General features: G+C 36.6%; 2 protein-coding genes across 5 annotated transcripts; one reads left to right on the forward strand and one right to left on the reverse strand.

The window, feature by feature from the left end:
* Positions 1-28: 28 nt before the first annotated feature.
* On the reverse strand, positions 29-10,255 carry LOC140831939 (vesicle-associated membrane protein 711-like). The gene is made up of 4 exons (XM_073195650.1): positions 9,953-10,255; positions 3,636-3,826; positions 603-766; positions 29-396 (listed from the first exon to the last, which is right to left on the reverse strand). The coding sequence occupies exons 1-4, from the start codon at positions 10,167-10,169 to the stop codon at positions 306-308; spliced, it is 663 nt and encodes a 220-aa protein (XP_073051751.1). The 5' UTR covers positions 10,170-10,255; the 3' UTR covers positions 29-305.
* A 7,066-nt stretch (positions 10,256-17,321) lies between these two features.
* On the forward strand, positions 17,322-22,765 carry LOC140831940 (cysteine--tRNA ligase, chloroplastic/mitochondrial). 4 transcript variants are annotated; one of them, XM_073195651.1, is made up of 9 exons: positions 17,322-17,738; positions 18,701-18,764; positions 19,049-19,210; positions 19,396-19,566; positions 20,078-20,359; positions 20,511-20,636; positions 21,147-21,350; positions 21,653-21,754; positions 22,276-22,765. In XM_073195651.1, exons 1-9 carry the CDS (start codon positions 17,374-17,376, stop codon positions 22,507-22,509), a joined length of 1,710 nt encoding a protein of 569 aa, XP_073051752.1. In that variant the 5' UTR covers positions 17,322-17,373; the 3' UTR covers positions 22,510-22,765. The 4 variants fall into 4 exon arrangements, with proteins under 4 accessions (XP_073051752.1, XP_073051756.1, XP_073051753.1 ...); XM_073195655.1 differs by having other exon boundaries at positions 17,512-17,738; positions 18,697-18,764; positions 19,017-19,210; XM_073195652.1 differs by having other exon boundaries at positions 17,512-17,738; positions 18,697-18,764.
* The last annotated feature ends 5,233 nt before the right edge of the window (positions 22,766-27,998 follow it).

The raw sequence follows: 27,998 nt of genomic DNA on the forward strand, positions 1-27,998 counted from the left end.
AATACAAATGAGACAAACGAATCCTGGAAAATACAAAACATCTCACAATTTGAATACCCAATTTTCATGCTTCGCTGTCCTGGAATATCAAGCTGCGAAGCTAGAGAGCCCCAACAAGAGCTTCACACACAATAACTTCTTTCACCACGGAATCAACAACACACTAACTTAACAAATCAAGTTTTCATCACAAAGGCAACACCTCAATGCCAAGACTTCTCTATAAGATAACCCAGGAGATCTAATCAAAAGAATGCAAATATACTCAACACAGAACGAGAACATGGGTGTGCACCAAATCTCTCTCACTTCAGACAAGATGGAAGAGTGGGTCCATGGCAAACAAAACCCATAACAACATACACAATTATCAGCAGGAGTATCACCAACGCAACCCTGCAAAAAACAGTCACATATAACTGGCTTGGAGACAGAGAAAAAACAACAGGTTATCGTATGACACACTCACGAAGTGAATTCTATATCAAGTGGAAACAGCAGGATATTAAATAAAAAACTTTTACTACATCTATAAGTGCATTTGTTGCAATAAATCGTGTAAAATCTTTCAAAGAGGAAACTGCCAAGTCCATTCAACTTACGTAAGCCAAACATTTCTCCACCAGACAGTCCTTCTGAAACGTCGTGTCTGCTTCCTGAATCTTAAAGTGTTTCCTTGCATAGTGGCAGTCTTATCGACCAGCAGCTCTAACCGATCACCCCTGTCTAAGACTTTATCGATATTTTCTATCATGACATTTCGCACCTGTTATAGGTCACAATTAAAAATTTGACCTTTCACTGCTTCACAGTAATCAGAGACCAAAAGAAGGAATCATAGAGTAAAGCTGTTAAGTCAAACATTTTGCTATATTAGTGTGAAGAAGATAGAGCAGGCTACATTCAAGAATGAACCAGGCCCAAACTAGAACCCGACCATGGTGAATGGTTTGGTTAACCAGGTCCACAAGTTGGCGGTTCCGACCCTCAACCGAGACACCATCCCAAAACTTGACTCCAATCAACAGACCGGTTTAACAAGGTCATTATGTAGGTGGTCCCAACATTTAATCAGCATGCCGTTAGACTGGGCGAAGGATTGGAACTTTCCCAACCCTTAAACCACAGGTTCAATCGAGCAGTTCCTGGACTGCCTGCTTAACCCATGGTTCAGCCCCTTTGTTTGTAGATGGCCACGATTTCATGATAGCTTTTGTAAAAAGCTAATATTAAGTGGTAGTTGGTTAATAGTCATAAACCCATTGGGTTGAGTTGACAAGTCTTACCCAACCGGTTCAGCCAATCTTTTTTCAATAAAGGACCATGTTCACTTGACCATTTTTTATCGATGGCCAACATCAAAAGGCCATTAAAAACCGGCCATGTTCCATTTTTGTAGAAATTTTTTTGATAATTTAACTTATGTTCAGGTCTAAAATCTATAAATACCTCATTACTTAGTTTTTTTTGTCACAAACAGCTCTCTACTTCTTTCAACTTTTAAGCCCTAGACTCTTTCAATCCTCTCAACTCAAGTGAAAATCCTCTAAAATCGTTCTGTTCTATTCTCATATCATACTTCATTAATTCATATTAAATTCTATTATTATTTAAAAAAACAAATAGAGAGTTCAAGTTCATCAGCAAAGATGAGGGAAAGTTAGCAATTCATTACTTTGGTTCAACACCTTCACCTCAACCACAATAACCATATCGATATAACTGATGTTAAGTAACATCATACCTTTCCAACTCAATAAAATATGAGTGATGTCCCAACCCAATGGAATTGAATGTACAGGTTATTACAAGATTTTTTTGAATATAGAGATGCATTAGGTACGTAGTTTTACACAAAATATAATAGTACAAATGTGTATCTGTAGTTTATTATCCAAGTTCTCTTTTTTTTTTAAATTATCCAAGTTCGAACGAATTTTGTAACATTGCAATAGTTTTAAATGAAGACTCTAATGATGAAATTCAGTCTCATTGTATTTTATAAATGAAAGCTGAGTATTATTACCTTCCAGAAATTATTTACTTGATTTTGCTTTAGACCATAGGCTTAAATTTTATGTTTTGTGAGGGATGTTAACCATATTTATGTTGCTTTAGTTCTGATTAAATATGACTATTCTCCTAATTCTTCATTTATCCTACATAATATTAGAGAACATTTACATGATATTTATGAAAAAAATATTGTTTTATGTTTGTAGACGTGTTAGTCTACAAGTCATTGAAACATAAATTACTAGCAGTAGAAGTAGCTTTTCTAAACTTACAAAAACCTCACTGTTTGTAAAAGAATTGGACAAAATATCTGAGAGGATTTTCATGTCCTAGTCAAGAATTTAAATATTTATTTTACCACTAACTTTGAGTTAAGTTATACAGAGTGATTTCGCAATAGCGATTGCAAAAGGTTTAGAGTTAACTAGTTCTATCCATATAGTGAAGGAGATTCTAGTTTTCCGGCTGTGGAACACGTTTTTAGTTCTGGAGATAACTTGTTGGATGAAACGAATACAAGGAAAGGCACTTCTGATTCTCTGAATGGCAAGCAAGGTGGATTCGACACGGAAGCAGCAATCACAATGGAATGAGAGTGATTGAGTCACGACATTTTTAAGGTAATAAACTACATGTTCTTTGATTCTCCTACATCTTACGAGAATATGTGAGCAACTTAAATTTAAAGTTCAAGCAGTTTTTTCCCTTTAAAATTTGCAGAATTAAATTTTAGTTGGTAGTTTTTTTATGATTTAAGTTTCAATCTTTTTTTCATACTTAGGGTGAATTTATATACATAAATTGTAGCTTAAAAAACACTTAATTAAGTCCAAGTTTTTAAAGTGCTACGGTTTTGGTTATTGGATAAATGTTGAAAATAGTTTTTGTTTTTTATTTTTAAATATAAGTAGAAGCAAAAACCCAGAAACCATAAATTCTAGCTTCTAAAAATGCATTTTTAAGTGTTTTTTAAAATAGTTTTTGTAACCAAACAATACTTTTAAGAAAAGCATTTTTTAAAAAAAAAGTGATTTTAGCCTGTTGGTTTCTCCAACCAAACTGGCTCTTAAGCTCAAAACTTTAAGTCTTTGAAACCTTTTTTTAGTTTTAAAAATTTGAATGGTTAAATATAATTGATAATTATTTTTCCTTAGTTTTAAATTTAAATAAAAAATCAAAGGTCGAAGTGGAACGATAGTTACCCAAAACCATCATTTCAAGGGCGGTTCCTGGAGCCGGCCAATAACCACAATGATAGATTATGATTTAAGGGTTTGGAAATCCCAATCCTTCGACCTGCTAGTTCCAACCAGAAGCAGGCCATGGACCGCGGCCTAGTCTAAAAGATGTTGCAAATTATAGGCATGGAAATGTGTGTATATAATCTAGTGTCATTTGTTACTTTGCCCATTTAGAGAACTCTCAAATCAAACCATCTAGGTATTTCACCACTACATTCAAGTGATTCGGGTTGATATGATTTAAACAACGAAACTTGAAACATGATAACGTCCTGTAAACCTTTGAGGGGATGAAAACTTGGTGCAAAAAAGAAATCTAAGAAGACATCTCAACAAGAGCATGAATCCCCCGTATATGATTCCAATATCTTTAGTTACCTGACTCATTTCACCTCTTAGCCGGTTTATCCTGTCAGCATTTGGATCATTGGAGTAAAATTCCATTTGCTGGCCGAGGACCCTTGAAAATTCATCATTCATGGCATAAGCTTGTGCCGACAATACAGCTCGGCCATATGTCCTCACAAATTTTTGATGAATGTCTTCTAGAAATTCAAAAGGAATTCTCCCTGCACAGGCGTCAAAGTATAACAAAAAAAGGTTTGCTCAAGCACATAACGAAGGATGCATGACATATAAATCATGAAATTGCCAAATAACTAGAAAAATCACGTTGTAATTATGGAAGTGTTGGGACTGGAAAGTGCCACCTAATCAGATTAGAATGTACAACTGAATAGAAATTTGAAGTAATTACCAAAAAAGAATACCATGTAGCAACCAACGCCATCATGCTGCATCAGGCATTTTCCCAATTAATTGCAAAAATACCAAATCCTAAGCAACTGCCGAACAAAATATCCAGTGGCTGGTGAAGTACCACAATGATCAGCGGACAACTGCTTTAACTAATGGTATATTGCATAATTAATATCATAGGACTACATCCCTCATAAAGTTAATATGAATCTAGTAATCATCCCATCCAAACGCCAGCATTTGGCTTGTATTCGAATTTGCATACTCTGCTTCAAGCCTTGAGCTCGTAATATTTACAAAAGGTATAGTCTTTCCGTGATTCCCAATCATGTGTTTTAGACATCACAATATAATTAATTTACTCATTAAGTAATATGCAAACAAAAGCTCTTACTCCATTTTAATCCATGATTTTTTTAATGTGGAAACACCAACAAGCTAGGAATAATCTTTTTCTCTGTACAAAATAGTTTCTCTGACGCTGCAGGCACAACAAAATTACTGACACCTGAATTTATAAAATGAAAACTGTCGGCAAGTCAAATGGGGCGGCCAATCAAAAGAAAGAATTAAAACGTGGGAAATGCTTAGGAAATTTCGTGGAATTGCGTGATGAAATTGCGAGGCAATTTCCTTGTTCACACGGTCCAGGGGCTCTATACATAGAGATCCTCTTTTTCATTTCAAATCATCCCTTCTTCGAGTTTTCTCTCATCTTATAAGCATTTGAGTGCTTAGTTCTATAATATTTGTGAGGTGTTTTGTTCTCCTGTATTAAGAGAGTGTGTGTTCTCTTTGGAAACACAGTGAGTGAGTTGTACACCACAAAATATTATAGTGGAAATTCTTTTCATCTTGCCCGTGGTTTTTACCCTAATAATTTTAGGGGTTTTCCACGTAAATCTCGGTGTCCAGTTTATTCTTTATTTTCGACTTTTATTATCTCAAATTCCGCACGTGGGACCAACAAGTGGTATCAGAGCCTTGGTTTAAAATTTCTTAAGATTCTGAGTATGCTCTGTGGTTGCAGCCTAGACTGATCTTCCACATCAGAAAAGATTTTTTGAGATTTTTTATTTAAGGCGGGATTATTTTGTCCGGTCTACTAAAATTGTCGTAGACATAATGGCGGGAAGGTACGAGATAGCAAAGTTCAATGGAAGCAATTTTATGCTGTGGAAAATAAAGATACAAGCAGTTTTAAGAAAAGAAAATTGCTTGGCGGCTATTGAAGATAGACCGGTGGAGATTACAGATGATGGAAAGTGGAATGAGATGAATGATAACGCTGTTGCCAATTTACACTTGGCTATAGCAGACGAAGTTTTGTCAAGTATCTCTGAGATAAAAACAGCCAAAGTTATCTGGGATACTCTAACAAAGATGTACGAGGTCAAGTCGCTACACAATATGATTTTCCTAAAGAGAAGGCTTTATACTCTTCGGATGGCGGAATCCTCATCGATGACCGACCATATCAATACACTAAATACTCTATTTGCCCAACTCACTTCCATGGGGCATAAAATAGGGGAAAATGAACGTGCAGAGCTTCTACTTCAAAGTCTACCAGATTCATACAATCAACTTATCATCAACATTACCAACAATATTCTGATGGGCTTTCTAAAATTCGACGATGTCTTAACTGCGGTTCTCGGAGAAGAAAGCCGGCGCAAGAATAAGGAAGATAGGTTGGTATCCTCGAAGCAGGCAGAGGCGTTACCGATGATAAGAGGAAGATTTATGGACCGTGACTCCAGTGGGAGCCAAAGACGAGGTAGATCAAAGTCAAGAAGTAAGAAGAAAAATATTTACTGCTTTAAATGTGGCGGTAAAGGGCACTTCAAGAGAGAGTGTACGAGTATCGATAAAAGTTCTCAAGGAAATGTGGCCAGTACTTCAGGCAGTGGTGAAATATTATTCAGCGAAGCAGCAACAGTTGCGGAAGGCAGGCACAAATTTTGTGACACATGGATAATGGATTCAGGAGCGACGTGGCATATGACGTCTCGGAGAGAATGGTTTGATCATTATGAACCAGTCTCAGGAGGATCTGTATTCATGGGAAATGATCATGCCTTGGAAATCGCTGGGGTCGGTACTATCAAAATTAAAATGTTTGATGGCACCATTCGCACCATACAGGAGGTACGACATGTGAAAGGACTGACGAAAAATCTTTTGTCCTTGGGGCAATTGGATGACATCGGGTGCAAAACTCGTATCGAGAATGGGATCATGAAAATTGTGAAAGGCGCGCTTGTGGTTATGAAGGCGGAAAAGGTTGCTGCAAATCTGTATGTACTTTTGGGAGAAACACACAAAGAGGCAGAACTAGCTGTTGCATCAATTGGTTCAGGAGAAGAATTAACAGTGTTATGGCATAGAAAGCTCGGGCATATGTCAGAACGAGGGTTGAAAATTCTCTCAGAACGGAAGCTGCTGCCGGGACTTACAAAAGTGTCACTACCCTTTTGTGAGCATTGTGTTACCAGTAAACAACACAGATTAAAGTTTGGCACTTCTACTGCCAGGAGCAAAAGCATATTGGAGCTGATTCATTCGGATGTTTGGCAAGCACCGGTTGTATCCCTAGGAGGAGCGAGATATTTTGTCTCGTTCATTGATGATTTCTCTAGGAGATGTTGGGTGTATCCAATCAAGAAGAAATCAGATGTTTTCCAAGTCTTCAAAGATTTCAAAGCGCGGGTTGAACTTGATTCTGAAAAGAAAATCAAGTGTTTGAGGACTGACAATGGAGGAGAATATACCAGTGACGAGTTTGATGCATTTTGTCAACATGAGGGCATCAAGAGACAGTTCACGACGGCTTACACACCTCAACAGAATGGAGTGGCGGAGCGGATGAATAGAACCTTGTTGGACAGAACAAGAGCTATGTTGAGGACGGCAGGTCTAGAAAAGTCATTTTGGGCAGAAGCAGTCAAAACCGCTTGTTATATTATCAATCGTTCTCCTTCAGTGGCGATTGATCTGAAGACTCCGATGGAGATGTGGACCGGGAAGCCGACAGATTATTCTCATTTGCATACATTTGGAAGTCCGGTATACGTTCTGTACAATGAGCAAGAAAGATCAAAGTTGGATTCAAAATCCAGAAAATGTATCTTCTTGGGTTATGCTGATGGAGTAAAGAGGTTTCGCTTGTGGGATCCTACTGTTCACAAGCTTGTCATCAGCAGGGATGTTATCTTCGAGGAAGATAAAGTAAAGGGAGACAAAGGCACACCGAATTCAGAAACTACTATTTTTCAGGTGGAAAATAAGACAGACGAAGGTCAAGTTTCTTGTGAAGCAGTACCAGAGCACGAAGAACAAGAACATGTTGAGTCTGAGGTTTCCAATGTGAGGCAGTCAACTCGAGACAGAAGACCACCAGGTTGGCTTTCAGATTATGTCACTGAAAGCAACATTGCATATTGTCTATTATCAGAGGATGGTGAGCCATCGAGTTTTCACGAGGCTACTCAAAGTTCGGATGTATCCTTATGGATGATAGCAATGGAAGAAGAGTTGGAGGCATTAGACAGAAATAAAACTTGGGATCTTGTTACACTACCACGAGGGAGAAAAGCCATTGGAAACAGATGGGTCTATAAGATCAAGCGTGATGGCAATAACCAAGTGGAGCGGTATCGTGCTAGATTGGTGGTAAAAGGGTATGCTCAGAAAGAAGGCATTGACTTCAATGAGATATTTTCACCTGTGGTTCGGCTTACAACAGTCAGAGTGGTGCTGGCATTGTGTGCGGTGTTTGACCTACATCTAGAACAGCTAGATGTAAAAACGGCGTTTCTTCATGGAGATCTTGAAGAAGAAATCTATATGCTCCAGCCAGAAGGTTTTGCAGAAAAAGGCAAAGAGAACTTGGTTTGCAGGTTAAAGAAATCTCTGTACGGTCTCAAACAGGCGCCGAGGTGTTGGTACAAGAGATTTGATTCCTATATCATGAGCCTTGGATACAACAGACTGAGTGCAGACCCTTGTACGTATTTCAAGAGGTCTGGTGATGATTATATCATTTTGCTGTTGTATGTGGACGACATGTTGGTAGCAGGCCCCAACAAAGATCAGGTCCAAGGATTGAAGGCACAGTTGGCTAGGGAATTTGATATGAAGGACTTGGGACCAGCAAACAAGATTCTAGGGATGCAAGTTCACCGAGATAGAAGTAACAGAAAGATTTGGCTTTCGCAGAAAAATTATTTGAAGAAAATCTTGCAACGCTTCAACATGCAAGATAGTAAGCCAATCTCGACCCCTCTTCCTGTTAACTTCAAGTTATCCTCCGAGATGTGTCCTAGCAGTGAAGCGGAGAGGATGGAGATGTCTCGAGTACCGTATGCATCAGCAGTGGGAAGTTTGATGTTCGCTATGATCTGTACAAGACCGGACATTGCTCAAGCAGTGGGAGCAGTTAGTCGGTATATGGCGAATCCTGGAAGAGAGCATTGGAGCACTGTTAAGAGGATCCTTAGATATATTAAGGGTACCTCGAATGCTGCATTATGTTATGGAGGATCGGATTTTACACTCAGGGGCTATGTCGATTCAGATTATGCAGGTGATCCTGATAAGAGGAAATCTACTACTGGTTATGTGTTTACGCTTGCAGGGGGAGCAGTAAGCTGGGTTTCAAAACTGCAGACAGTTGTGGCGTTATCTACAACAGAGTCAGAATACATGGCAGCTACTCAAGCTTGCAAGGAGGCAATATGGATTAAAAAGGTTGTTGGAGGAGATCGGGCACAAACAAGAGAATATTCCTTTGTTTTGTGACAGTCAGAGTGCCTTGCATATCGCAAGGAATCCAGCCTTTCATTCCAGGACGAAACACATTGGAGTACAATTTCACTTTGTGCGGGAAGTAGTAGAAGAAGGAAGCGTGGATATGCAGAAGATCCATACGAAAGAAAACATAGCTGATTTTCTGACCAAGCCAGTGAACACTGAAAAGTTTGAGTGGTGTAGATCCTCAAGTGGTCTAGCGGAAACGTAAGCAGCAGGGAATGGCAAGATTGAAAGGATGTGTGGAGATGTGTTTGATTCTCAATCAAATCTCCAAGTGGGAGAAATGTCGGCAAGTCAAATGGGGCGGCCAATCAAAAGAAAGAATTAAAACGTGGGAAATGCTTAGGAAATTTCGTGGAATTGCGTGATGAAATTGCGAGGCAATTTCCTTGTTCACACGGTCCAAGGGCTCTATAAATAGAGCTCCTCTTTTTCATTTCAAATCATCCCTTCTTCGAGTTTTCTCTCATCTTATAAGCATTTGAGTGCTTAGTTCTATAATATTTGTGAGGTGTTTTGTTCTCCTGTATTAAGAGAGTGTGTGTTCTCTTTGGAAACACAGTGAGTGAGTTGTACACCACAAAATATTATAGTGGAAATTTTTTTCATCTTGCCCGTGGTTTTTACCCTAATAATTTTAGGGGTTTTCCACGTAAATCTCGGTGTCCAGTTTATTCTTTATTTTCGACTTTTATTATCTCAAATTCCGCACGTGGGACCAACAAAAACTCGGTAAAACGTTTTCAAAAAAAAAAAAAAAAAACCCTCCAGCAATCAAAACAGAACCCAACGAGAGAAATATCAACGCCCAGAAAATTAGGCATATTGAAAACCTCAACAAAACAAGACAACTTTCAAGATCCATATGTGCAGCCAGAGATGAGAATACATATACATGGCATTCTCATAAGCATCCATGATCCATCCATACGTTAATCCAGAAACAAAGTAATGAATCGCATTTCAAATTCCACGTTCATGAAACAAAAAAGCCATGATATCCATCTCCAATTTCCGATATGAGGCAATCTTTATGAAGCTAATCTTAAGCATAATAAAATTTCATGAAAAAAAATCGAGAAAAACAAAAATGAAGAAAAAGATCAAAACTTTTCTCGTACGTCCAGCTGTGTCGTCCGCCATACAAAGAACGGTGAGTCCATCTGTGCGTTTGACATGGAAAATGTAGCGATCCTGAGAATAAGAAACGTTGGTGTCGTTGTTTCCAGGGATTTTCTCCAGGATTTGGCGCGCAATGGAATTCGCCGTTGTCGACGCGGAGCTGAATTCCGCGAGCACAAGGGGCCCCCGTGCCACTAGCGCGTACAGAATCGCCATTCCCTCTCTCTGGAAGCCTCGCCCTCCTTGGATTCAATTTTGATTAAACTATTTACTGAGAGAAGGGGGCGTCGACCACTTGCCTTTTCCTTATTACAGTGTTCTTATTTTTATGAAAATTGATTTATAATATATATATATATATATATATATATATATATATATATATATGATAAATAGAGAAATATTTTAAATATAACATAGAATAATCACTTTAAAGGATCAGAAATCGGTATTAATAAAACAAATTAGTTGAACCCAAGACAACCCAAGACACATATTTATTGCAATGTGGGAGATTTAGGAGTTATGATGTCCAATATAAATCATTAAAAAATTATGATAAGTTGTCTTTTTTTCATAAAATCAAAAGTATCTTTAAGTCCAATTTATTTAGGGTTTAGGGTCTGAAACAAAATCATCTTTTTTTTTTTGTTTTTTAAAATATGATATTGATCTGTTTAAATTCATGAAAGTGTTCAACTGAGAAGAGGGGGTGAGTTCTCCATCTCTCTTAGGAAGGTCTTCTTTCTTTTGACATGAAAAGACAAATCTTTTGAAAAAACAGATAATTTGTGATGGCCGAAACACCAATACAACAACGTATAAAAAATTTCACGCATTTTCGATTTATGTATAGGACATGAAAGCAATTTAATTTAAGGGTAAAATTTACTTTTTAGTTGGATTATGTATCAACAAGTCATTTAAAATAATTCATATATTATTTTAGCAATTTATCAACAGTCAATATACCAATTAATTTATTTACGGCAGTTCATTTACTAATTTTTCAATTTATTAATACTTCGTGTACAAAAATGAATTTTACTAAATAAAAAAGTACACGTTTAGGTTGTTTGTTCAATTTTATTTGTAGGATGAAACAACGAAGGACATGCAATTAATATGATTTATTTATATACATACATTATAGCACGATAAATTATATTGTATTTGGTAACCATATTTCAATAGGGAAAATTGGCTTAAAATCTCCAAACACAAACTTAAGCTTCTCCTACCTCTCTGTCCCTCAAAAACTTTTTCCAAACTCCCTAAAAATAAAAAAAATGGCAAAAACACCATTATATTCAAGTGATTGATTTTCTGGGCAAAAAATGGTATTAGAGCCGAGGTAAAAATTATTTCAAACATACAAATTTATTATTATAAAGTAATAAAATGTTTGAGGAGGAGAATTTTCTCAAATAATATGAATGCGAACCCAGGTTCGAGATTAATTATTTACAGAATTTATTCCAGAATTCTAAAATATTTGAAACATGAATATCTAACCAAGGTTATATATCAAGAAGAAATTTATCACAGTCCTAAGGTAAACTTATTATTCTTAGAAATAGTATCAGATTCTTCTAAACTCTCGGGAGATCTTAGAGAAATTCAAAAGACAGTGCAAAATTATGGCAATATGTTGTATTATGTACTACAAAATGTGGAGAAAATACTTGAAAACCATGAAGAAATTTTTGGAATATTAAAGGATATTCGAACATGAAACGTCCACTACTCGTTTTACTTAAAAAGTACTGGAATTTTTTTTAAACTCTCACAATTCGGTCGAACACATATACAACCACATAAATTATTTTTGACATCATTTAAAAAAAAAAAATCAACCAACTATCATTTGAAAATCAAAGGAAATAATCCAAACATAAAATCATCCACCATTTTACCAAACCTAAAAGCATTATTTAAAAAGTATAGCTCATACTATCAACCTTTCAAAGACCACTCAAAGCATAAATAAAAGTCGTAAAAATCTTTAACATAAATCATAAACTTATATGCGGAAACTAGCGATGGTCCTCGGGTCATGTGCACCTTCAGTCCATTCATATCAAACTTCCAAGCATCCCTCAACAATATTATCATATTCATCTGCATCGATCACACCTAGTGAGTCTAAAGACTCAACACTCCATAATCTTGATAACAACATAATACATATACAAATAACATGTAACATTGAAAATATTTGTACGTAAAATAACACTTTCATGACATGCATAAACGTAAATATTTTCATATTATCGTCAATATATTCATATTCATCATTTACATATCCATCATAAACATGTTCATATTCGTGTTCGTTGAATTCAGATCGTTGATTGTGACTTTCATATTCGTATTTGTATTGCGCGATAGATCCATGTACATGTAACTACAGTACTGGGTGGCGGGGACATCAGCGACACTCTCACCCGTCAACTGAGCCTTGGCCTTACGTATTAACATATCAGCGTATCATATGTCATCGTATTAGTCACAACCCCTTCACATCCTTCAACATTTCGTATTTCCATCACTTTATAAAAACATGCATATAAACATCATTTTATTCTTTTAAACCAAGAATACAACATATATTTTAAATGTCCATATTAAATCATAAAAATCTATAAACATTTAAAATAAACATTTTAACATAGAAAACAGCATTCAGAGCATTGCCACGACGTTTATTAATTTCTAGGTGTAAAATTATCGTTTTAACCCTAGACGTAAAAATCCTCGAATTTGACTTTTCTTAATTTCATTAATTCTAACATATCCCAAATAATTATGTAAGCTTAAATTAAATTTTCCATAATTTTTTTTTGCTTAAATTCTAGAATTTTCAATTAGTAATTAATTATTTATTTTTAATGCATTTTAATCTCAAATTAATTCAAACTTTAATATAGAATTTCCATATTAAAAACTTAGACTTTTTATATTAATTTATCTCTCGTGAACCATGATTCGATCCATGTGAGCCATGTTTTGAATTATTTTCAAAGGAGAAAACCCTAGTCCCTCGAACCAAACCACCTTCGAGCCATCTCCATCGAGCAATGCTCGAACTATCATGATCCAACCTCGAGCCACACCCCCTATGGACCCTACTGGACCCTTAGAACCTTTAGGACTTGACCCTAGTCCCAAAACCGAACCACAAAACCAGAACACATCCATGGCCGAGAACTCCCTTTTGAGCTAGGTATCCACGTGCACGCCTAGGACCTAGCCAACCGAGCCAGCTCATGACTCTGACCCTTAAGCACCCTCCTAGGACCCTAACTACTTGACATAGCCCAGCCCAGAGCCCTCTGGCCGAGCTTAATCTCCCCTGCGCGGCTGCTGCACCAGCGCGCTGCATGTGTGCTTCACGGGTTAGAGTCCTAGCTTAGTAGGACTCCTTCCCGGCCCTGGTGCGCTAGGACTCCTTCCTTGACTCTAGCACGGCCTTGGCCCAACCTTGGTTGCAACCGAGCCATGCCATGCTACCAAACCCTTACAACTCGAACCCCATGACACCAACAATCAATTTCGGTTTCCAGCTTTTGTTATTCATGTTGAGCAGCGTTTTGGGGTGTTCTAGGAATCCGTAAACTCGTGTAAAACCAACCCATATCACTTCTCAATCATGGAAGCCCCTTAGGTACTTTAATTCAAGGTTTTTGGATCAAAATACATGTTTTAAAGATCATACAAGATGCATGTATGAAAATCTTCGAAGGTACCACTTGTTTTCATGCAATTTCATACATAAATACATAATATGGTGTAAATATGAATAAAAAAAGAATATGGCGTGCCTTTGCGTATTTAACGCACAAATTAACGTTGACAAATTGAAGAACGACGAGGAGGGCGATGACTGAATTTCCTTGCAAACTTTCGAAGCTTTACTGCTTCAATTTTTTGTGTGCCGTGTGGTAGGTTGAGAGAAGAGTTTTGTGTGCGTAGGGGTGTGGGGCATGACAATTGAAGGTGTGGGGAAAGCTTTTGCACTTTAAATATTTAATTAAAAACACTAACAAAGCTTATGCCAATTATGGGAGTTAATTAAGTCCATTAATCCCCTTAGTGCAATTAAAAATTATTTTGTTTAATGAAGTTTGTGAATTTATTAGCCGAGTTTTCAAACGTTCGTATTTTTTGTTGAAAATCCAACACCGATAAAATTTACGTTCCGACGTATAAAATCACCTCAAAACTCCTTATTTTCAAAAAAATAAGAAAAAGAATCAACCATATTTTAAATAATTAAAAACACTTATTTAATAAAAACATTTTCTATTTTTCAGCCCTCGGTCTCCGTTCCTCGATCACAACTCGAAAAACCCTTAAAAATACATTTTAATGCATATGAGTTGAAAAACTACTAAAACATCATATAAACATATCACATAACCAATTTGGCAATTAAAATCAATTAATTAATAATTTTCCATATTTCTTATATTTGCATACAGTTGGATTACGTCGTCTTATTTTTGGACATTACAATTCCTTTCCCCTAAATAAAATTCCGTCCTCGAAATTAGAACTTACCGAATAGCTCCGGGTAGCAACTCCTCAAGTCCCTCTCGGTTTCCCAAGTAGCTTCTTCTTCCGAGTGATTCATCTACTTGACCTTGACCATTGGAATGACTTTGTTTCGGAGTCTTCTTTATTGTCTTCCCAAAATTTGGACAGGCCTTTCTTCATAAGTCATATTTGGAGTCAATTGTAGAGGTTCATGATTTAGTACATGTAATGTGTTCGACATATACTTTCGCAGCATCGAAATATGAAACACATTGTGAACTCCAGAAAGCATCGATGACAGTGCTACTCTATAGGCTAGTGTTCCAATCATATCCAGAATCTCAAACGGACCTATAAATCTTTGTTCCATTCCTCTCCAGAATCTCAAACGAACCTATAAATCTTGGACTAAGCTTGCCTTTCTTGCCAAATCGCATAACACCTTTCATATGTGCTATTTTCACAAACACGTGGTCTACCACTGCAAAATCTAAGTCCATTCGTCTCTTATCGGCATAACTCTTCTGTCGGCTTTGTGCAGTCTTCATTCTCTCTCGAATTTTGACTACTACCTCGACAGTCTCTTCTATAACGTCTGGACACATCTCTCTTCTTTCACCAACCTCGTCTCAATGAATATGAGATCTATATTTTCTTACATAAACTGCCTAAAAAAGAGTCATCTCAATTCATGATTGATAGTTATTATTGTAGGTGAACTCCATTAGAGGTAATTTTGGTTCACAACTTCCTTGTAAATCGATCACACAAGCTCGCAGTAGATCTTCTAAAATTCAAATAACTTTCGAACTGACCATCGGTTTGAGGATGGAATGTTGTACTGAATAATAACTTGGTCCCCATCGCTGCATGCAGACTCTTCCAGAAAGATGACGTAAATCTCGGATCTCTATCAGAAACAATAAACACATGAATTCCATGCAGGCGAACTATAACTCGAATATATAACTATGCATACTGAATCATGATGAATGTCGTCTTAATAGGTAGAAAATGAACTGATTTCGTAAGATGATCGAATATCACCTATATAACATTAAATGCCTTGATACTCCTTGGTAATCCCACAACAAAGTCCATCGTAATATTTCTCATTTCCGCTCGGGAATAGGAAGTGATTTAAGTTTTTACTTGCTGACATGTCAAACACTCGGTCCCAAAACACAGTATATCTCGCTTCATGCCCAACCACAAATATAATAATTGCAAGTCTTTGTACATCTTCGTGCTTCTAAGATGAATGGAATATGGTGTGTCATGAGCTTCCTTCATAATGAGATCCCTCAAAGAATCGTCGCTAGGAACCCATAAACGATCTCGATAGCGAACTATACCATCCATATCAGAATACAACTTCCGGCCATTGGCTTCATCTCTTGCTCTCCAATTTTGCAATTTCTCATCAGTGGGCTGTCCCTCAGGGATTCTATCTCTCAAAGTCGACTGTACTGACAATGTGGCAAGATTAGGGGCCTCGCCCCTAGCATAAACTATAAGCTCAAATCGTTGTATCCCAGACTGCAACGGTCTCTGAAATGATAATTGAATGATAGCTGCTGCTTTTCGACTCAATGCATCCGCACTACATTAGCTTTTTCCGGATGGTAGTCGTAGTATTTCACTAATTCGAGTCATCGTCGCTGTCTCATATTATATTCCTTTTGGGTGAAGAAGTATTTCAAACTTTTATGGTCGGTGAAAATCTTGCCCTTTTCTCCATACAGGAAATGTCTCAAAATCTTCAATGCAAAAACTATCGCTGCAAGCTCAAGATCATGAGTGAGGTAGTTTTTCTCGTGAACTTTCAACTATCTCGAGGCATAGGCTATAACTCGGTCATTTTGCATCAGACTGCGCCCAAACCAAGTTTAGAATCGTCGGTATAAAGTACATATTCTCTTTGCCCTGATGGCATAGCTAGCACCGGCGCATAAATCAAGGCTTGCTTCAACTTATCAAAACTGTCTTGACACTCAGATTCCCATACAAACTTTGCATTCTTCTTTGTCAAGGCGGTCATAGGTACCGGTATAGATGAGAATCCCAGAATAAACTTGTGATAATAGCCAGCTAGTATCAAGAAACTGCGAATCTCGGTAACACTATCCGTTACTGGCCACTCTCTCACTGCCTCAACTTTACTTAGATCAACTTCAACTCCATCGCTAGAAATGATGTGGCCTAAAAAAGCCACTCTATCAAGTCAGAAGTCGAACTTGCTGAATTTTGCATATAACTTTCTATCTTATAGTACTTGTAGTAAAGACCTCAAATGACGACTATGATCCTCTTTATTCTTCGAATATATCATCAATGAAGACTATAATAAATTGATCCAGATACGGATGAAATACGCGATTTATGAGATCCATAAAGATCGTTGGCGCATTGGTCAACCCGAGTGACACGACCATCAACTCATTTTGTATCTAATAATAACTGCACATACACAAGGTTTCATCCATTTTGAAAAAAAAAAGTCATTTATGAAACAAAAATTAAAATTTTTTTTGGATGGAATTCAATATTACCATATTAAAATGGTTCTTGATCGACTTTTAAGCAATACAATATTAATGTAATTCAACCGGTTTAAATGGTTCTGGATTGATCCGAATCCGACAAGCATATATAGAGCCACGAAATCGTCTCCACGTTTTGTTTCACCCTACCCCTGCAGACATAAACGGTCCGGATCTCTCCACATCAGTGATTCGGGTCCACCTTCGTGTAAAAAAAAAAAACAAAAAATGACTCGAAAAAATCCGAATCGTTGGATCGATCCTGCGGACACGAACGAACCCTCCAAACCGGAATACCGACGCCCCAAAAGGACTCTGGATAACGTCTAGCCACTCCAATGGCTTCTCTCTTGAAATACTGCAAACCTTTGCTTCCCCTCGGCCTCCGCAGAGGCTTCGCATCAAAATCCTTCCACTCTAAAATCAATTTCCACTCACGCTTCCGTTTTTTTCTCCCAATTAGTTGCTGCAATGCTCGTCATTCATTGACCACTTCGAGTGGGGAAATTAGTCGTGATTTTAAGAAAGATAATGATTTGCTAAGGAAGGAACTGCGGCTGTTCAATACAATGACCAAGCGGAATGAGTTGTTTAAGCCTAAAGTTGAGGGTAAAGTCGGGATGTATGTCTGTGGCATCACCGCTTATGATCTCAGTCACATTGGCCACGCGCGTGTTTACGTTGCTTTTGACGTTCTCTACCGGTACATTCTTCTGTTTGGTGTAAATTAAGATTTTTATTTGGATCAATGAAAAGTAAATGCCGACATGATTACTTGAGATGTTTGGTGCTCGTATTATCGAGCACAGTATGGGGCTCTTCATTATCCCTTGGTTATCAGTAGCCCAAAAAATCAGAAGACCTTTTGTTTTCTAATGTCATTTCTGAATTCTAATTGGAAACCTTGTTAAATTAAGCTATGCCAAATATAACTCGTTGCCAGCTATCTACTTAGGCAGACCCAGTGGCTGCGGACCCTGGGCCTGGGCTGGGGGTGCAACATAGGTCTCTAAGTTCTAATTTTTTATGTAATCCGAGTGTTTGTGTGTGTGAGTGTCAGTGTATATATATACAGACACACATGAGGGATACGATAGTTTCTTCCTCTAAAAAAACTGAGAGAAATCTGAGTTTTGGGACATTATATTGGATAATTGTGATATATATTTGGTTTTATTTTGGGAGAATTAAAGCATTTTCTCAAACATTACCCATTTTGATAAAATTATTCCATTTTAGAGGCGACTCTCCGGTTCATCTCTGCTATCTGCGGAGAACGAATACAAGCTAACATGTAAGGAGTTTCTAGAAGATGTCAAATATTTTTTTTATTTGTGACAATAGCGTGGAAATTCCTTTGCTTATGAGAATTGATGGGTGGTAGATCTGAAGGACAGTTAAAAAAGTGAAAAAAAAATTAGAAAACAGTTGAAGTCAATATTATTTAGTTATTGATGTTTGTCTGCGAAATGAGTTGCTTTAGTTACAAAGTTTTTTGCGTACTCCAAGCCTAAGTCAAAATGGTTTAAGCTTTGCTTCATGATTATTTTTGCACTTATTGAATTGCTGTTTTGTTGAGTCTTCCTGCTTATTGATGGGTGCATTTGTCAATATTTAGTATTGTGTTATTTTTTACTTATGTTCTTAACTTTCGAAATTAGGCAGATACCTCAAGTATTTGGGTTATGAAATCAACTATGTCCGCAATTTCACTGATGTCGATGATAAGGTACGCTCTGGCATGCTTAGAAAATGAGCCATGAAGCTAATCATTCCTATATACCTTTTTTTACATTTCGTGTGCTTGCAAAAATTATTCTTAGGGTAAAATGGTGGTGAAACAATTTTAATTTTTTGTAGCACTTGTGAATTTTATTCTTTTTGGGGCTTTTTTTTTGTTTGGGGGGGGGGGGGGGGGTGGTGGGGGCAACAAAATTTGTTTGTTCAGAAATACCAACTGCTTCTTACATATTTATGACAGGATAGCTGAGCCCGCATTTTCAAATTCTGTAGATCATTATCAGAGCAAATGAATTGCGTGAGGATCCTATCAAGTTAAGTAGACGATACTGCGATGAATTTCATCTTGATATGACTTCTCTTAACTGCCTTCCTCCTTCAGTGGAACCTCGTGTCTCTGAACACATTTCGCAAATCATTGGCATGATTGAACAGGTACTATACTGATATTTATTCGTGTTGATCTTTCTGTTTTGGTCAATGATAATAGTATATCCTAATGCAGTATGGTCACGATGATTTCTGCTTTTCTCTTTATTCTTTCGGATAAATTAAATGTGGATGGGATTTTTGTTGAGCTTTAAGTGGTGACCTAACATGCTTTCATTCTCTTCTTACAGATACTTGAGAATGGGTGTGCATATACTATCGGTGGGGATGTTTACTTTTCTGTTGACAAATTTCCCGAGTATGGACAATTATCAGGGCGTAGATTGGAAGATAACAGGGCTGGTGAACGGGTAGCGGTAGACTCAAGGAAGAAGAACCCGGCTGACTTTGCTTTATGGAAAGTAATTCCTTAACTTTAGAGTTCAAATGCATTTCTACATCCGCACAAAAGCAGCTTCTTGTGACTTGAATTACAATTAAACATCTCATTTCTTTGAAAAATAGATGTCCTGTCCCTTGAGTCCTTGACCAGAGCAGTTTCTAAATTATGCCCTTTAAGTTTATCAGCTTTATCAATTATTTAATGTTATGGGTGATAATGACAAATTTTCTGGACATTACAATTTAGGAGACACCACAAAGTTCTAAAAGGCCTTGAGCTTCATATTTTGTGCCAATTAATATGTCAGCAGTGAATTTACGGATTTACCTCGATGTTCTCACACATATTTGAAGGGATGTCGGTGAGGTCAAATCTGAAGGTGGGGGAGGTTATTATTTAGCGAACTGGTTTTTATTGCATATATGCCATCTAAATGCTAATAGGGAATAAGACCATTGTGTTTTGTGTAATTGGAGAAAAGCCTTTTGATTATATTTGGTTTCAAGATTATGATTTTCCTTTTTATGCAGTCAGCAAAGGAGGGTGAACCTTTTTGGGACAGTCCATGGGGTCCTGGAAGACCTGGATGGCATATAGAATGCAGTGCTATGAGTGCTACTTACTTAGGCTATTCTTTTGACATACATGGTGGTGGAATGGATCTCATTTTTCCCCATCATGAAAATGAGATTGCACAAAGTTGTGCTACATGCCATCAAAGTAATGTTAGCTATTGGATACACAATGGATTTGTGACCATCGACTCTGAGAAAATGTCGAAGTCTCTTGGGAACTTTTTCACTATCAGACAGGTATAAGTATTAATATATGGTTCCAACCTTGTCTTTCTCTGGCACGCTTACTATTGGTGTTCACTTTTGAGAAATGCTAGTTTGTGAGTGTACACAATTGTGTGCGTGCTTATGAATGTAGATAATTTGATTTTTTTGGTTTTAATTTCAGGTCATAGAGCTTTATCATCCACTGGCTTTAAGGCTTTTCTTAATGGGCACTCACTATCGTTCCCCAATCAATTATTCTGACACGCAGCTTGAAAGTGCTTCTGACCGTGTTTTTTATATTTATCAGGTGCAATAGTCCTCAATACATCATTAGGATTGATGTTTATTCTATTGTTTTGTTCAAATGTGCAATCAACCAGCTATTCATTTTTCCCATTATAAGCTTTTATCTCCTGCAGTGGTATGGTTTCTGATGTGTTTTCTGGTCTGGTCATTCTGATGTTTTAAGCAGTTTGGTGTGTGCATTGTGCCTTAAAATTTTGAGAAATATTATGTCTGGAAACTCTAGGTTGCCACTAGTGCGACAGAGCATACCTAGTTCACATATGGTGGTTCTCCATGCAACTAGGGAAGTGTGTTACTTGATCCAAAGAAAATTAAAGCTATAATTTTGCAAAACACGAAGTGTTTTAGAAACTTTTACCAACATTTACTTTCCACTTGTTTTATACTTGATAGTTGATGCAATTACGAAGAAAGTCCACCTTTTACTCATCTTGGATATTAAATTGCTGTGAAACTGTGCATTTTTTGTGTGTTTGAGAGATTTTCAACCATGAGTTTGTTCTGACTGCAGACATTGCATGATTGTGAGAATGTCCTCATCCAGCATGACCTAGCTGGTTTGACGGACTCCATTCCAACAGAAACAACAATTTGCATCAACAAATTCCATGATGAGTGTCTGACATCAATGTCAGATGATCTTCACACTCCTGTAGCATTGGCTGCTATGTCTGAACCATTGAAAACCATCAATGATCTCCTGCATACTCGTAAGGTGCTTTATTCGAATCTGGAAGCAATTTTAATTTTTGATGCAGTTTCACAGGATTCATGTTTTTACTCAATGCCTTCACCTCCTTGAGTTCAAATATGTCCTGCACTTGATATTTGATTAAATATTGGCATCAATAGTAAGATGGTACATATGGCTTGCATTTTTAATAGCTCATTCAGTGGTAAAGCTCCATTGTCATACATGAATTAATTTCTGTTTCCTTTTTTACTGTGGCAAAGTCATTTAATACATAATTGGAAATTTGAACGGGACAGTCGTGACCCGTGAGCTTCTTTCTGCAGGGAAAGAAACAAGAGTTAAGAATGGAGTCACTTGCAACTTTAGAAAAGACAATTAGAAGCGTACTTGCTATTTTGGGGCTCTTGCCAGATAGCTACTCTGAGGTAAAATGAGCTTTTTTTCCGCCCTATTCCCACAATCATTCTCATTTTGGCGTGCACACACACAGAGGGGGCAGGGGGAGGATGTACTTGTTTGCAGCTGATGGCGAGTCATGGTTTTCTAAAAAGTATGTACCTGTGGGACTGTGAGTAAGTTGTACAATTTCATGTTATACTTGCAAGTAGTCATTGCTCTCAGATCAAGAGTTCCTTGTCGTCCTTTTATATTCTGTGAATACTGGTTGTATGCAGTCTAATTAAGATTCAAGACTAATAGGAATATCTTTCTCAATGGTCTTGGAATTCTGTTTCATGACCTTTTGATATTTAACCACTTCTGCTGCATAAATTTATTGGATTTGCTTTCTTAAAGTGATATCAATTCTTAGCATTTTGTTTCTTCACGTTTAGCTATTAATGTGTTACTCAGTTTCCAAACTTCATGTCTTGCTGTCAGATTCATAATTTTCTTTATTGTTGGTGTGAAGGAATGTGATTTTAGTAAGCTTTTATGCATATTCCAGGCATTGCAGCAGCTGAGGAATTATGCTCTGAAGCGATCAAAGTTGACTGAAGATGAAGTTTTGCAGAAGATGGAAGAGAGGAATGATGCCAGAAAAAATAAAGAGTATGAAAAGTCAGATGCGATTAGAAAGGATTTGGCAGCTGTGGGCATCACACTGATGGACAGCCCAGAAGGCACATCATGGAGACCGACCATTCCTCTGGCCTTGCAAGAACAATTTACTGGAAGCTGAGCACCCTTGCGAAATCAGTTTCAGAATTATACTTTGATTGAAATCCACGATGGAGGATACAAATTCACCATTTAAAATATGTACGAGTTTGTGGGGGGCTGTTTTCTAGGAAGAAGTTTACTGCCTTTTCTTCTTGAGCATCGCTTGATGTGAAAAATCAGGACAAAGAACAAACCATCAAAAGTTTTAGCTCTCTATCCAGTTTTGCACATGTATTAATGATACAATTCTTATTATTGTTATTTTTAAATCATCATCATCATCATCATTTTTATTACTTTGAATAATTCGTTTTTATTCTTCTATTATTATTTTTATATTCTTTAGAATTCATATTTATTTTTCTAATAATGTTGCACAAAAATATAAATATAATAATATTATATTGTTTTAACTACATTACAGTGTCTTGTGAAAATTATCAAAGATGTAATCAATTGGCCGTTTGGCAATATAATTAATTAAATATTTATAACATGAAGCTTGTGCCTGATTGCCACTTAATTGCTCATTCATTCATTAATCTGAATCAACCGCACAGCCGAAGATTGCAGAGGGAAGGGATGAAAACTTTTGCCTTAGGATGCATGGCATAAATTCTATATTTGAAACGTCCCGTGTTCTTGTGTTTAAAATGTACTAGATTTTTTTTTTTTTTTTTCGGTCCTTGAAAAATATTTTAATAAAATATTTTTGTTCATGACCTAGAACATTCTCTAGCTAGCATTTGAAAATCAATTGCAATCGTCATAAAATAAAATAATCGCATGAGTTACCAAACCTAAAACGCAATAATCGTGAAACGTATTTTCCTCTCTAAAACCACTCTAAAGCATAAATAAATGGTTTTAAAAATCTTTTAACGTGAAATCATAATCCATAATCATGAGTGCGGAAAAACAGTAGAAGCACTGGTCCTCGGGTTGTGTGCACCTTCAGTCCAGTCATCTCATGCGTCAAGTCCTCCCTCAACCTCACCTGCATCCAACACACCTAGTGAGTCTAAAGACTCAACACACCAAATCTTTGTAACGAGTAATACATGTATAAAATCACATGCAACAGTGAAATTACATGTACTTAAAATAACATTTCATGAAAATGCATAAACTTGAGCATGAACATTTTCGTAAATATTTTCATGAAATGCATAACATGAACATGAACCTTTACCTTTTTCCGTGATCATAACATGACATGATAACATGATATAATAACATGACGTGATAACATGACGTGATTCTTTTCATGATCATAACATTATCTTTCTCTTGATTGAATTCAGATCGTTAATTGTGACTTTCCTGACGTGAAATTACATGACATGACGATGGTATCATCTACATGAAACCACAGTACTGGGCGGCGGGGACATCAGCGACACAAGATCGTCAACTGAGCCTTGGCCTATTCTTGATCATAACCTCAAATCCTCGTAGTCACAATTACTTCACTTTCATCAATATTTTCATGTTTTCATCATCTTATAAAATCATGCATGAATGTATTTTCTTTTGAAACCAAACGTGCACCATGTATTTTAAATGTCAATTTTAATCATAAAATTTCATGGACATTTAAAATAAATCATAAATAAATCATGAACATTTCATAAGCATTTAAAAATGCACATAATATCATAAAAACAGCATTTAGGGCACTGCCATGACCGTTACTAATTTTAGGTGTAAAAAGACCGTTTTACCCATAATCGTGACATTTTACGTTTCTGACTTTTTTCTTGATTTCTTGACTATAACATGTCCCAAATAAATATTTAAGCTTACATGAATTTTTTCGTAATTTTACTTAGCTTAAATAATAGACATTTTCAATTATCTTTTCTTGATTATTTTAACGGTGTTTTAATCCCGAAAAATACCAAACTTTAATATAAAATTCCTAAATTCAAAATTTAGTCCTTTTATATTATTTTAGCTTTTATGAACCACGACTCGACCCCCGTGAACCATGTCCCAATTTTTCTTTATTTAAAACCCTCATTTGACACCTAAACTTTGACCCCGAGCCAACTTTCGATTTTCACGAGTTAGCCCCGAACCATATCGATACAAAACTTGACCAACATGTTGACGTACCCTACTGGACCTAGGAAACTCACGGAAACCTCACCCAAAGCCAAAAACGAAAGCCCCCTAAGTGACCCCAATCTGGCCGAGAGTTTCAAGGTGTGTGGACTCTTTGTTGGTTGTGTTAGGGACCCTAGCCAACGACCCTAGCCACGAACCAGCGTGTTGTGCACCACCTTAGGACCCTAGTGAACCACCCTGGCCCAGCCCGTGACCCTGAGTTGAACCCCTCATCCCCTGGACCTGTGCGAAGACAGCACAGCGGGAGCTGCTCTAATCTCGGGTAGAGTCCTAGCTTGGCTAGGACTCTTTTCCAGCCCTTGGCGTGAGTCCCAGCTTGGCTAGGACTCCATCCATGACTCACTCATGACTTTGGCTAGCCCCTGGAACGAGCTGACCAAGCCCTAGCCCCTAGACAACAGAAACCGAAGGCACAAGCCATTGACAGCAAGTTGTCGCCGTTACCTGCTGTTCTTTGTTCCAGCCGATTGTTGAGTGGTATGTGGGACTCAAAGACATGCTAAAAAAACCTCATTTGATCTTACCCTAATCATGGCAGCCCCTTAACTAAACAATAATCATGTAATTGAATTCAAAAGAAACGGTTTTCATGAAGCACACACCGAAATTTTCTGAATCTTTTTCTATGAACTTCAAGCTTTTCTTGTAAACACAATATAAACAATATTATGATATGATGGATGAGAAAAGGAAGATTTAGGCGTGCCTTTGCGTTATTTACGCACGAAAACCTTTGACGTCGAAGAACGGATCGAAACACGGCTTACTTCCCTTGAACCTTCTACGAAAATTTCCTTCAAAACTGTGCTGTGTGTGTATGTCGTGAGTTCTGGAGAGTTTGGGAGGAGTTTTTGATTTGCCAAAGAGGGTGGCGTGAGTTTGTGGGTGATACGTATAGGGTTTGAGTGATTTATATAATATAAACTCTAATTAAATCATTGATTAAACTCTAGGCCTATCAAGCCAATTAGTTTAAGCCCAATAGCACTAATTAGGATTTAATAAAATCATAAAAATTGGTTTTTTGTAAAATAAGTTCGTGAATTAAATAGCCGGTTTGCTTAAAAGCTCATATTTTAGTTGAAAATCCAACGCCGATAAAAATTAGTCTCGGCGTATAAAATCACCTCAAAATTTCTTGTTTTCAAAAATATGAGAAAACCATCACCCTTATATTAAATAATTAAAATTAACTATATAATAAAACATTTTACATTTTTCAGCCTTTGGTCTCCGTTCCTTGATCTTCACCAGAATATCCTTTTAAAAATACAGTTTAATGCAACCATGCAGAAATTATATTTTAAACATGTCAAAATGCACCACATAAATAATTCATGCAATTAAAACATTTAATTAAAAATACAAAAGAATTTAATAATTGTATGCACATGGTTTGCGTGGACCTTAAAATTTTCGGGGCGTTACAATATTCATGTACCCCCATGCTTTCTTATTTTTGTGCCCTTGCATTTTTCATAGGCAAACCTTGTGAAGTGGGAAGAAAACCCGGAAAATACTCGACAGAAGCTTTTGATAGAGGCAGCGAAAGGGAAACCACAGGAAGGTTTGATTTCATCTGTTAAAAAGCATCGGAATTATTTCAAGATGTGGACGTCACGGCGAGGCAACTTTTTTATGATGCAGTTGTGCTTGTGTGCTGCTTGCCTCGGCGAATGTCGCAACTCACATTCATGGGGATTATCTTTGCAGTAAACAAATATGGAACTTGTAGATTGAGAATCTCACATGTTTCCCAGCATACATATGTTATACTAAGTCATAAATTTGCATACCTTTTATTTTGATTTTCTTTGGACTAGTGCATGCTGAGATACGTTGCAAACAGAGGACAAAACAAACATCATTTGAACGAAAAATTTAATCATCGTCCAGACTAATTTTCAGAATGCCTATTTCATTATCCGAGTTTGGGGTTTGTGTGGTATAGTTTCTTAGGTCCTATGTCTCCCTTTTCTGTTGCTTGTAACTAGAAATCCCCGTTCGATGTTTCGGCTCTAGTTACAATCAAATTCATCATGCATCGTGGCATCGATTAAAATTTAGTGGATGTTTTGATATAACCTTTTATTTAAATTTAGGAAGAACATACTATCTTTTGGTTTGGAGTTTTTGTAGTTTTGTGGATGTTTTGATATAATCTTTTATTTGAATTTAATTGTTTAGGGCGTATTTAATTTTAGTATTGTGAGCTAAATACAGTGGAATATTAATCGTTGAACGATGAAGATTTATAATCGAGTTTTATATTTTGTTAAATTAACTGTTGTTGAGCTAATTGATGTTGTATATTGAGATTTTAATGACTATGTTGATACAATAATAATTATCTGATAATTATTCTTGAATTATATAGATACGCCACAAGCCTCAAGATCAAAGAAATAGCTATGTATCTTTGATCTTGATGCTTGTGACGTATCTGTATAATTCAAGAATAATTATTGTTGATGTTTTAAGTCGCAGTACTAAGAAAGCGATGTATTATTGATGTTTTTGTCTCAGTGGTATGGGAGTGACGTATTGTTGATGTTGTTTGTTGCAGTAGTAGGAGAACGACGTTTGTTGATATTGTTGGTTGTTTTATCAGTTGTTGTTCAGAAACAACAAATGTATTATCATGTTATGATTTCAATTATATCTCATATTGTTTGTTTAACTGTTATTTATTACGATGATGTGTGTTATGTATGCTCATCCTTCGGGGTTATTTTTTGTTGGACATGTTACATGACTAGTGCTAGGATAGGATATAGGAGAAAGATTAGGTGTGTCTAATCAAAGAAGTTTTGTAGTTAATAGTAGATAGAGACAGTATAGTTTATTGTCGTATTTGAGTAATGCGTTGTGTGATGATTATATTGTTTTTGATACACTAACATAATAGTGTGTTAATTGCTTTATTTTGTCATACTAGAAAAGTGCACGTACGTTGCACGTGAGAACCTAAACTGCTGAAAATATATGTACAAAATTTTGATCATATTTAAATGAATTAAAATATGGCTAGTAGCATTTATCAATTGAAACAAATCAAGCCACAAAAAAATAAAAAATCATGACCATAGACATTATATGAATTAATCAGAGAAGTTATCTTATCCACTTGACGCACTTTTCAATATGCTTCTTGATTGATTTTGACAACTCAACAACTCTTTGTCGTAGTTTGTTATAATATGCATATAACAATTTTGGTAGACTCAACAAGTATCTATTCGTTTTTAACATCTATTATGTTATTTACAATCCTCATCTGGGATCTGACATGCTCGTAGTTTGCTTCCTTATCACGATATTTTTTCAGTTTTCTACATTGTTTTTATCTGATATCTTATTTTTTCAACTATGTTGTTA

The sequence above is a fragment of the Primulina eburnea genome, chromosome 5, assembly GCF_022965805.1.
Source record: "Primulina eburnea isolate SZY01 chromosome 5, ASM2296580v1, whole genome shotgun sequence".
Classification (NCBI taxonomy): Eukaryota; Viridiplantae; Streptophyta; class Magnoliopsida; order Lamiales; family Gesneriaceae; genus Primulina; species Primulina eburnea.

What these genes read in the sequence shown, in the direction of transcription:
- LOC140831939 (XM_073195650.1), bottom strand. Translation starts at nt 10,169, where the DNA reads ATGGCGATTCTGTACGCGCTAGTGGCACGGGGGCCCCTTGTGCTCGCG. An exon ending in GGCGGACGACACAGCTGGAC is followed by an intron (nt 3,827 to 9,952) that starts GTACGAGAAAAG and finishes ACGCCTGTGCAG; the next exon opens with GGAGAATTCCTTTTGAATTT. An exon ending in TAAGAGGTGAAATGAGTCAG is followed by an intron (nt 767 to 3,635) that starts GTAACTAAAGAT and finishes GACCTATAACAG; the next exon opens with GTGCGAAATGTCATGATAGA.
- LOC140831940 (XM_073195651.1), top strand. Translation starts at nt 17,374, where the DNA reads ATGGCTTCTCTCTTGAAATACTGCAAACCTTTGCTTCCCCTCGGCCTC. An exon ending in TCATTGGCATGATTGAACAG is followed by an intron (nt 19,211 to 19,395) that starts GTACTATACTGA and finishes CTCTTCTTACAG; the next exon opens with ATACTTGAGAATGGGTGTGC. An exon ending in GTGTTTTTTATATTTATCAG is followed by an intron (nt 20,637 to 21,146) that starts GTGCAATAGTCC and finishes TTCTGACTGCAG; the next exon opens with ACATTGCATGATTGTGAGAA.